Source organism: Pelmatolapia mariae, linkage group LG22 (assembly GCF_036321145.2).
Source record: "Pelmatolapia mariae isolate MD_Pm_ZW linkage group LG22, Pm_UMD_F_2, whole genome shotgun sequence".
Lineage (NCBI taxonomy): Eukaryota > Metazoa > Chordata > Actinopteri > Cichliformes > Cichlidae > Pelmatolapia > Pelmatolapia mariae.
In genome coordinates, this window is record NC_086245.2 from 31,731,466 (window position 1) to 31,743,290 (window position 11,825).

The following is an 11,825-nucleotide window of genomic DNA, read 5'->3' on the forward strand; positions in this document are numbered from 1 at the left end:
CTTGCTTAGACACTTACTATACAAGTACCAGTCCAGCCAAAAAAATAGTTTCTATACAGATTCATAAAAAATCTAAAAACAAAAGATCAACAATACAGACGTGAAGAGGAAAAGAAGACGCTCTTTGTTTTTATGGTCCAACCGGTTCATGTCTTCATTAACTGGAGTTCAGTTTAATGATGAACAAATTCGTGCTGGTGCGAGAGGCCAAGGGTCATTTAAAGGAAAACACACAGGAAGCAGCAGCTCTGAGACCGCCACTTTGGTTTCATTATGAACAATAAGTGAATGCTGTTCTGTTCTAACCCTGCATCTCTTTGCTTTTCATGCTGATTCACCACAGGGTCTAGAATAATTTGGATTTAATTCTGTGCCCTGAATGTAAACAGGACACTTTTAAAGAAGCTCAAAGTGAGTCTGTGCAGATGCCCAGGTGATCGGAGGAGGGAGCAGAGAAGGAGGAGGAGGAAGAGGAGGAGTATAAAAAGCTGCTGCTCTCTTTCAGTCGAGTTTAAATACACTTAAGTTTCACCTGATCAGAGCTTCCATCAACCTGCGGATTACCGACATGCTGCAGCGGTGAGTTCATTCTTTAGCTACAAATGAGCCTGCTGGGTCAAGACTGTCTTCAAACTTTGAACCGCTTTAAATGGTTTCACAAAGCTCAAGAGGCACTCCTGCTCTCTGCCTGGACAAAATCATGAAGCCGATGACTCTGAGTTTTTCAAGAGCTCCTTTTCAACCTTTGATCACGTTATACAGTAACACAGAGAGATGAAATAATTTCAAAGTAAACTACAGCGTGAAGTCTGGCTCTGTGTGGTGCTGCTGTCTGAGTTCAGGCCGTGTTCGGGTTGTTTGCTGGCTGAATAAATCCTGTTTCCTCTCACCGACAGTAACACACTGATCCTTAAAGGTTCTCCGCGCTGGCTCGCTATATGTTGGTAAAGAATAGATGCTTTGTGTGTTTCTGAGGAGGAGACACAAAGGAGCCCAGTCATTTAACCTGAGATTGATCACCTGGCATTCATCACTTCATGTTCTTTAGTTTCTTTCCTGCAGTTGTGTTGAGAGAGAAGTCCTAAAATCATGGCTTTCGATTAGATTTCCTGATAAATCTGTCCCTGTTCTGTGTTCAGATTTACGTTTAGCTTTAAATTTCCATTTAGACTATTAGCAAAAACATCGAAAACATGTCAAAACCACAGCAACCGATTCATCGAAAAGCTTTTGTTCTTCATGTTTTTACCAAGATAGTCAAATTATGCAAACAGGCTGCAGTCAAATCACACTTTGCAACACTTTGGATTGAAAATTGTGTGTGTGTGTGTGTGTGTGTGTGTGTGTGTGTTGCAGGTCAACTGTGTTGCTGCTCTTTGCGCTTGTTGCTGTTTCACTTGCAGCATCAGTCCAGAGTAAGCCATGACATCATTATCATTAATCAATCACGTTTATCAGTCTGTATTTTCATATGAAATTATAATTATTTAACAATTCAAGTGTTTTTACAGATTGTATTAACTGTAGTGACCTGATTAAAAGCCTGTAGTCATCAGTTATGATTTTACATGTGGCATGTTTGATATGAAACATGTGGTCAGTGTGTCTGATGTCATCTTTCATTTCTTTTCCTTCCAGAGAGAAACTCAGAAGATGGTAAATATAAGGTCGCTTGCATTAGTTAAAGATTTGACCTTTGATCCTGCCGTTTCAAAAACAATTAAATTTAAATCAGTGTTCAGTCTGGGTGCAGCACTGCTGTACTGAGCAGTGAGCACCCCCTACAGACCTCAGAGGTCGATATATGAAAGTGGGTTTTTTTTCTGTTCCAGAGAGAATTGTGCCTCTGTTGGAGCACCTGAATGGTAGTGCGCACACACACACACACACACACACACAGACGCACACACACGCACACTATTGTTTATTCTGTTGATTTTGTTTTTAGGTGGCAGGACAAGTGAACCTGTCACAACAGAGCCAGGTAACAATACAACACACACTTCACATTGTTTACACTTCACACTAGTCACACACACACACACACACACACACACACACACCAACACATAATTCTTATTTTGTTTCCTCAGACGTTCATGAAAGTGAAGAGCAAACTGAAGGTAACTTTTCTATTCATCTTTCTGCTTACCTGTCTGCTTACCTGTCCGTGTGCTCACCTGTCCTTCGCTTTCTCTCTCTCTCTCTGTGCTTCAGCTCCTTCAGTCGATGCCACTGGGTCACCAGGTCAGTGGAGCCTGGAGTGTAATTTTTTTTTTTCATTCTTAATTTAAAATAAATCTTATCCAGATTACAGCTGCGATTCAGTTCATCATTGCATCGCTTAATCCCAACTCTACCATGTTTTTTCTGTAAACTGATTCAGATGTCAGCGATGAAGGTGTTGCCATGACTGACAGCGATGAAGGTGAGATAAAGGTTTTAGGAGCAGGTCTACTGTTTTATGTCCAGACAGAGAAGGAGGAATGAGGATCTGCACATCTGGTCAGACACAAACGCAGCTGACTGATCCTCTGGCTCAGCGTAGAGCTGTGACAAAGTCTAGCTTTATATGCCTAATCCTGCACATCACAGCGGGGTATACAGTGGCTTGCACTGTATACTGAAAACTGCTGTTCACAAACGTTGTCCATCTAATCTGATTGAGCTGGAGCTGTTTTGCAAAGACGAATGGGCAAGGATTTCAGTCTCTAGATGTCCAAAGCTGGTAGAGACATACCCTAAAAGACTGGCAGCTGTAATTGCAGCAAAAGGTGGTTCTACAAAGTATTGACTCAGGGGGCTGAATAATTACGCACACCCCACTTTTCAGTTATTTATTTGTAAAAAATGTTTGGAATCATGTATGATTTTCGTTCCACTTCTCAAGTGTACACCACTTTGTATTGGTCTTCCAATAAAATTGATTAATGTTTGTGGCTGTAATGTGACAAAATGTGGAAAAGTTCAAGGGGGCCGAATACTTTTGCAAGCCACTGTAAGATGCCAGCAGGCAGTGCATAAATAGAGCGCCATAACGAAGTAGCTGGCATAGTATACAGAAACATCTGTGCTGAGTATGGCTTTGAAGCCCCGAGGTCAAAATGCGACACTGGGGTGGGTCTTCCAGGTACAGACAGACAAACTGGTGATAGTTAACCAACCGGACATAGAAATAGTGGAGAAGCAGAAGAAGCAGATGAAGATGGCAGTAATCAGATGTAGCTATACGAAATAAAAGCAACATCAGGAAGAAGGAACACAAAAAGTTGGGCTGAACTCTAGAAGATGTGAAGGGTGAAGGTAACTGTGGTCTCAGTGGTAATCAGCGCACTCTGTACAGTGACATCAAAGCTAGGCAAGTGGATCCAGGTGATCCCAGGAACAACATCTGAGATCTCTGTCCAGAAGAGTGCAAACCTAGGTACAGCAACGATACTGTGCAGGACCCTCAAGCTCCAAGGCCTCTGGTAGAGGACTCAAGCTTGAAAGGCTAGACCTCCTGCTGGGATGAAAGGGGTTTTTTTTTGTTTTTTTTTACCTGAGTTTTTTTTTAACTCATTAATTACTGTGTGTGTGTTCACCTATCTGTCTATGGGACTGCTGTAGCAGGAGGTAGAGCAGATCATCTACTAATGGGAAGGTCAGTGGCTTGATCCCTGGCTGCTCCAGTCTCTATGCCAAATATCCTTGGCCAAGATACTAACCCCAAGTTGGTCTCCATTCGCATTATGAATGTGTGTGAATTTTCAATACAAAGCACTTAAGGATGAGCATGTTTATGTGAATATGTGAATGTTTTAAGGGGTTCCAGGAGAGTATAAAGGCTCTATACAAGAAGACTCTATATAAGAATCAGTCCATTTAACATTCTGTGTGTTTCAGCTCCTTCAGTTGATGCCACTGAGCCACCAGGTCAGTGAGTGTAATAAAGTTGATTTTAACTTAAAATCCACTTTGAAGTCTGAATTAATCAAATAATTACCCAGATTTTGTTCTCACTCTGTTTCTTTCATGTAAGGTGGTTCAGACATCAGTGATGAAGCTGATGTTACAGCTGACAGCAATGAAGGTGAGAGGAGACAGTCTGTTGTTTCATGCTGAGACACAAATGATGAAACACACACAAAGCATCACTCAAGTTTTATTTACATCTTGCTCAGGTGACGTTAAAGATTCTCCTGAAGAAACTGAAGGTAATTTTTTCACCTCTCTGTCCAGCTGACTACAACCCAGTAAAGCATGGAAATCTCATCATATTTGTTGGTGGGTTTGGCTTAAGCATGCAGGAAGGAGCTAGTTTTGAAATGTTGCTTAAAATGTCACAAAGCACAAAGAATCTATTTTGTATATGTCTTTACATTTGTTTATCTCCATAGATGCTGCAGAACAGTCAAAAGGTAAATATAAGGTCTTTTCTTTTCTTGTCTTTAGTTTTCTTAAATGTTCTTAAACTTGATGGACTGAGACTGAGAGCAAGCAAGCAAGCTGAGAGATTAAGGAAGTTAAATTTTCTAAAAACATACAAGGAAAAACATTTTTGCCTTTGTTTCTGATCCTTCAGAGGAAACTGAAACACAAGGTTAGGGCGTGGTTTTGTTTTTAAAAATAGCACACTGGAGGAAAAATGAGGAACAAATAGAAAATCGATGTGATAGACACCAAAGCGTTAAAAGGATGATAACAGTCAGCAATAAAGACTGTTCCTCCTAAAAGCAGGACATGCTTCACACGTCTCTGTTTAACCTCCTTTGACTCTTTGTGTTGTTTAATTTCAAACTGTTCTGGAGTAACTACTGTATTGTAATTGTATATGCTACTATTTTTGACTTGTGTAAGATATTTTAACAGAAAAGTAGTCTATCATCATAAGAAAAGCTACTCCAAACTACTCCTGTATTCATTAATTTTGCTGTGAAAGCGCATAGACATAGAAACGAGAGTTTGTTAGAATGGATGTGAATGGGTGAATAAGTTGTGTTGAGTGTTGGGAAAGTTACTTTTCAAATGTATTCCACTACAGATTACAGAATACATGGCCCAAAATGTAGTTTGTGACGTATTCCATTCTCAACATTATGGATTACTTGTTGTTGTCATGCTTTTTACAACTACATGAATGTACTGTTGCTGTGTGATTTATTACTATTACTAAAGGCTACTTGCCACCCAGCTAACATTGTTAGCTGCCATTAGCTGAGGTTAATTCATAGACTGCAGACTGTTAGACTTGATGGATAGCATTAACAGCCTGCTAACTGCAAGTAATCATGTGCAGTTCTGAAAGCAATATCAACTAGATTTTTAAATCCTAATATAAGATGAGTAACAGTAGGGCGGACATTAGGTAAGGCTGCACTTTTTGCAGTGATCTCATATAGAAAAAAAATATTTCTGTATCAGTAATATGTTTTCTTTCTGTCTGCTTTCAGAGCTGCACATGATTATTTGCAGCTAGCAGGTTGTAATGCAGCCTTCAGTAATAGTAATAAATCACACAGCAATAGTACATCAAATATACTACAAGGTAGTTGCAGTATGCTAACATTAGTTTTTAAAAAAGAACTTACTTCCAGATGTTTCTTTAGGTTGAAGTCTTTTGACGCTGAGAGCAGTTTGGTTGTTGGCAAACAGAGTTTGCATTGAACTCTCAGATTTCGCCCATCCCTTTCTTCTTTAAATTTGAAGTGGTGTCGGAATTTCCAAGTAAGAAATGCATTCCTGCCCGTGCAATGCTGGTTCTGTTGTGTTGGCTCCAGGTCCACTGTGTAACTGACACCACCAACATTAACAGGACACGTATATTAGAGCTTCTTATTGCGTGTTTTGTTTGGGTTTAGGGCAATGTGTGGAATTACCAAAATTAGAGAGGGGATAGCCTAACATATGAAACAGGTAATGACTGCTGCGTAATCCATTTATTTCAACAAAGTAACTGTGTTCTAATTATCACCTATTTACGCAGTAACTGTAACGGAAAACAGTTACTCATGTTTTGTATTTAAAAACGTAAAGCTGGTACATGGATTCCGTTACTCCCCAACAATATGTGTTGACTAAAGCACTTTGAGTGTTCTAGTAGAGTAGAAAAGTGCTGTATAAGAACCACACTTTTTCCCATTTAACAAACTTGAGTAGTGTAGTGCATCTGTAGCTGCTGGAAAGTTGTTAACAAGTAAAATTCTGAAGGGGTCCTGGTCTGTGCCGACTATGTCATTGATATGACATAGTCATGTGCACACAGAAATGTGCATGTCAAGGTTCACTTTACTTCTAAGCCAAATGGCAGTCTCGTCAATTTTAGGAAGTCAGCAATAAAAAGCTCATTTATTAATTTATTAATATGATGATTATTAATATGAGTATATCTGAGCAATTAACAACTCAGAGCTGGCACACATTACCTGGTGGGATGATCATCTGTTGAGCTGAGTTGGTGTTGAAACACATTAAAGGGAGCGATTAACTGACCTCAGTAAAGAGAAAGGTCTGTCAATCATTAAGAAATGAGGAAGTGTAGCGTGAAGCAAAACCAGTTCAGCATGTGTCCTCCTTCCAACCTTTGGGTGACGTCCTCAGGAAGTGTGTTAAATGATGAGGAGTGTTACAGCTCTTATTGAAGCAGAATCCATGATTCATAACAAAGTTGTTTTTACTTTCTGTGTAAGCACAGTTGTAGGACAATGATCTGATTCCTCATGTTCATCACAGACATAATTATTATCTGCAATCCACAGAGACTGCAGAGTCTGTGCCCGAAACCAGCACGGAGTCTGAGCCAGCACCTAATGGTGACAAAGAAGATGAGGGGGAGGCATTGAGTGATGAAGAGCAGGAAGTGAAGGAGAAGGGAGCTGAAATGAGTGAAAAAGATACGAGTGAGGAGGAGGAGGGGGAGGTGGTGCCTATCATAGAAGAGGACAGCAAAGAGGAAAGTGTAACTCCAGCTGAAGAAGACAGCAAAATGAATGACAGTGAGATTGAAGACATGGTGGAGGTAGAGGAGAAGGAGAAAGAGGCTGAGGAGGAAGAAACAGAAGAGGAGAATGAGGAGGAGTTCAAAGAAGTGGAGGAAGAGAAGGAGGAAAAAGAGAACGATAATCAGGATGAGCTAGGGGAGGATAAGCAGGATGAGCTAGAGGAGGAGAAAGAGGAGGAGGATGAGCTAGAGGAGGATAAGGAGGAGGACGAGCCAGAGGAGGAGGAGCTAGAGAAGGAAAATGAAGAGAAAGAGGAGGAGCTAGATGGGGATAAAGAGGAGGATGAGGCAGAGGAGGAGAAGAAGGAAGAGTTAGATAATGAAAATGAAGAGAAAGAGGAAGATATGGATGAGAAGGAGGAGCAGCAGGAGGAACTGGATGAAGGAAATGAGGAGGAGCAAGAGATAAAGGAGGAGGAAGAGGAGGAGGAGGAGGAGGATTTCCATGATGATTCTGAAAATGCAGATACTGAAGAACCTGATGAAATTGATGATGGTCTGGACTCCACTGAAGGTAAAAAAAAATGGTGAACTGGTGAACTGGTGTCATTTATGTCACAAATTCATGTGGTCCCAAACAGCAATCAGAAAATCCAGAGTGAAAAATCAGAGGCTGACAATGAAAAAACTCTTGAAGAGTTCAAAGACCAACTTAAAGAATTTGAAATCATTAATAGACAAAGATTTAAGATGCTAATGAATGAAAACATTCACACAGATATCAGATGAGTTTCATTTGAAAATCTCAACTGGGATTAGAGCAGTGGTTCCCAAACTTTTTTTGCTGGGCCCCCCTTTGTTTTACAAGAAAAATGTTCGCGCCCTCCCCCCGCGCGCGCGCGCACGCACGCGCACAAACACATCCTCCAACCACACACACCCCTATTTTGCTCCATTGCGGTTTATTTCACACCTTAAACATTTAGTAAACAATTAAGCAAATACAGGTAATCTGCAATAAATTACAGGTAGTAATAAAATAAACTACTAACTCTTTTATGCTACGTCCACACCTACACGGGTATTTTTGAAAACGCAGCTGTTTCGTCCACACGTAAACGGCGTTTCGAATCACCGAAAACGGAGATTTTTTTTAAACTCCCTTTTTTGCATTTACGTGTGGACGAGGAATACAGAGTTCCTCACGCAACGTCAAAGGTGTGTGCCTTTTTTCACGTCACGCTGTGCGCACAGTATTGTTTACATGAGATGAATTGCAGAATGGCAGATAGAGACAAAATACTGTTACTGTTAATCTGACTATCTTCAGGTTTTACACGCTTACATATACACATGCAGTTACTGTCCCTCCATTTAGAAAGGCAGAGGCGTCACGGTGTAATTATTTTACGTGTAGTTGTTTTTTTCCTGTGTAATAATATTCAACATTGCTATCAATACATTTTTCAAAAAATGCCTCTCTGTGCAAAATGGGTTCAAAAATATAAACAACTGTGGGATACTGTTTGTCCGGGATTTAGACAGGGGGAACAAATCGTGGCAGGATCAGCCTGATATTATTTGTATTCCACTGTAACTTTACTGTATAAAGAGCTAACATCTCTAAAATGTCAGGAGTAGTTAGTCATTACAACAAGTGTTTGTGAACTAAAAATCAAGAATGTGGGATCCTGTTTGTCCGTGATTTGAAGAGCCCAGCGCTGCTCCCGACGAAGGGAAAACCAATTATGCAGGGGAGACCTACCTTGGCACTTGTGCAGGTGAAACCAAAGGGAAGATATGCTTCACCATATTTTCTAGTCTTTGGCTTAGAATGAAGTTGGTTTGGAAACATATTCAGCTATGCTTCATCTCCTGCTTTGAGTTTGTGTGGGCGCCCCATGCTATCAGTGTCCAAGCCTCTTCCCCCCTTCAATGGCTCGGCGCCCCCCCTAGGGGGCAGGCCCCACACTTTGGGAAGGTCTGGATTAGAGGAAGCAGACAATAAGACTAAAAGTTCAGATGAAGGGAGCCACAGCAGAACCAGACGTTGCATCACTGAGCTTCAGGTTCTTAATTCTTATTCTTGTTACAGCAACACCTGCTGGCGAACTGGACCAATCAGATGATGCCACCCCTGTCACCAAACAGGGTAAATTTCATATCACGTCCATAGCCAATCACATTTCAGACTGAGTCAAATCTACTTCTTCTCTGAGAAGCACAAAGTGGAAACATGAAGTGTTTTACAGGTTGTTGAAGTAAAAATGAACATCTGTGTTTTCTTGTAGCTACCAGTTAGATGCTTCGCCTCTGAGCTGTGGGAGCTCAGCAACTGCAGGTACCATACCATATTGTTTTCACTGATGGAGACAAACCTCTCCATAATCACAGATTATAGGAAAACACAGTCTTAGTTTTCATGGGACCTATTTAAGTTCCCCAAAGCCCAGAGTATCCTTTTCCTATAAAACATAGGAGTAGATCCTGAAAATGTTCATGCTAAAGGAACCATACATTAACAAACCAGATGGTGACATATCTTGAGAAAAATAAGTGCATTTTCAACAGTAATGTGCCATTTCTTTCATGTAGTCAATCTAAAGTTATTAAATGCTCATTAGAATCTAAGTGCTAGAGTACGTCTTATACTAGTTATACTAGTACTAAATTTAACTTCCTTTGACTCCAAAAATAATGTGTACAGATTAGAAAAAAACTTTGGAGACCTCTGACTTGTTTTTCACCAATTCAAGGAGCATTTTTAGATTTTGTTTTCACGAAAGTGTGACTGTTTGCAGCTTCTATAGATGTGATGTTTGCTTTGAGAGTGTTGATGGGAACTATCAACACTGAGAACTATAGAGAAGGTTGGTGTTCGCTGTGGCTTTGTGGATCACCAGCTGCTGAGAGTAGCTATGGTACTGCATGAGGAAGTATGTGTAGGGAAGGATGGTGGTGCAGGACATTTATGAGGACAGAGGGTGACAGGTGAGTTCAAGGTAGGGGTGGGATTACATCAGGTCTGCCCTGAGCCCTTCTTATTTACTGTGGTGATGGACAGGCTAAGGGATGAGGGAGCAGGTGGAGGAGAGCATGGACCTCCCAATGCAATCCTCCACCTGCTCCCTTGAGCCTCTTCTCTCCAGGTATGCCTCTGGAGAGAAGAGGAAAGTGAGTAAAAGCAAGGCAAGTTAAAGATATTAGGATGAGCAGGATGGACTAGAAATATATGAGAGAGTGGATATATCGGATAAAGGATGATGAAGATGAAGCTATAGGAAGAAAAGAGGAAGACCTCAGAGGAGGTTTGTGGGTGTAGTAAATTGGGGCATGCAGAGGGCTGATGTGACAGAGGAGGATACAGGGATAGGAGGAGAATGAGCACCTGATAAAGAAGGAAAAAGGGAGTGGAGTGGCTGCAGGCCATAAATAATAATTGTTACTGTGAAGAGTCCATCCCAGATAGACACAGTCACTGAGCAGTGAAGCAGTATGAAGTGAACTGAGATTTTCTGTGCTGTTTCCTGACAGAGCCAAGCCCACAGCCTCCACAGTGGAATCCAGCTGCCATGACTACAAGAACCTAAACTGCATGAATTTCAACGTTCAGCCAACTGTTGTTTCCTCTCCCCATTTTCTAGCAGTGTCTGTTTTAACCTCTGGCTTCTTTGGTTTTCTCAGATAAAAAAAAGAAATGTCTTTCACCTGCTGACTGTCTTCCTTTCTGCCATGTGTCCTTTAACCTGTCTCTCTTTCCGGCTTCTTGTCTGCAGAAATATTAAATCAGCTGCTGAGCTCAGATCTGTTTTGTGTGTCTGATTTCACACATTAACATGTACATAAGTCCCTCTTTAATTTACAGAGAATGTTTTTAAGGACGTGAAAAACCAGTCAGTGGTGTATACAGAGGAACTGCTAATAAAGTTTGAATTGTCGAAACCTCATCGACTCTTTCTTCCAACAGTCAGCATGCTTCTCTGAACCAGTAATGACTTGATTTCAGTCACACATTTTATCATAAAATGTGATGTTATTGTTCAGAAGCTGGAGCAGAACTGAGATCGGGAAGGACCAACAAGTGTATGCTTTATTCATTATTTAGAAAAATAACTGATGACTGGTGGCTCATGTGGTAGAGCAGGGTGGCCACCAGTGAGAAGGTTGGAGGATCGATCCCTGTCTCCTCTAGCCGTAAGCCACGGGAACCAGCAGTAAGGTCTTAGCTTAACTGTTGTTAAATCTTCTGCACGGAAACAGTTTGAAGTCACCTTTACTGACTTATAAGGAATTTCCCGTGGCTGGGAATGAGCAGTCAGACCGGATTCCTGATGCTCATTATTTCCAGTTAGCTGCATGGCCACATTCCTCAGGCTGCTCTCTGCAGCACCTCAACACTATTCACACCCTCTACTATACCTTTTATATGCTGCTGTTATAGCCCTAAAGTATAATGACTGGTGATTTGTGGCACAAAGTGGTATAAATAAATAAAGCAGACTAAACATGCTCAGTGCTGCTGAGGTGATTGCTGCACATTAGAGCTGTGAGACTTTAAAATTTATTCATAGAAACAATAAAGCTTCTTGTGCCACAGCCTAACCCATAGCTTGCTCCTGAAAGTCTCGGTTCTTTTTCTCTCAGCTGCAGACTCACTGCTGTTTATTGTTTGAGAATAAAGATTAAATCTTAAAATAGAATTCAAACTTAGTACAGATTTCATATGAGGTCAGCGGGTGCAGTGTAGATGTCCTATTTTAGTATCAGCTGTTAATGCTTATTTCTATAAGCATTAACAGCTGATACTAAAATAGGACATATAAAACTGTTGTAAAATTGTTTGCTGCCAGTAGAAAAAAAATCAAAGAACAAATTTGTATTGATCTCTAATTTGACAGCATAAGTT

General features: G+C 40.8%; 1 protein-coding gene across 1 annotated transcript; it reads left to right on the plus strand.

Annotated features, from left to right (window-relative positions):
* Positions 1–515: 515 nt before the first annotated feature.
* Positions 516–10,826, plus strand: LOC135933283 (cilia- and flagella-associated protein 251-like). Its single transcript, XM_065471375.1, has 16 exons — positions 516–579; positions 1,357–1,415; positions 1,639–1,656; positions 1,833–1,865; positions 1,949–1,984; positions 2,094–2,123; positions 2,218–2,247; positions 2,387–2,428; positions 3,886–3,915; positions 4,022–4,072; positions 4,164–4,196; positions 4,380–4,400; positions 6,738–7,493; positions 9,015–9,071; positions 9,211–9,260; positions 10,454–10,826. The coding sequence occupies exons 1-15, from the start codon at positions 569–571 to the stop codon at positions 9,219–9,221; spliced, it is 1,218 nt and encodes a 405-aa protein (XP_065327447.1). The 5' UTR covers positions 516–568; the 3' UTR covers positions 9,222–9,260; positions 10,454–10,826.
* The last annotated feature ends 999 nt before the right edge of the window (positions 10,827–11,825 follow it).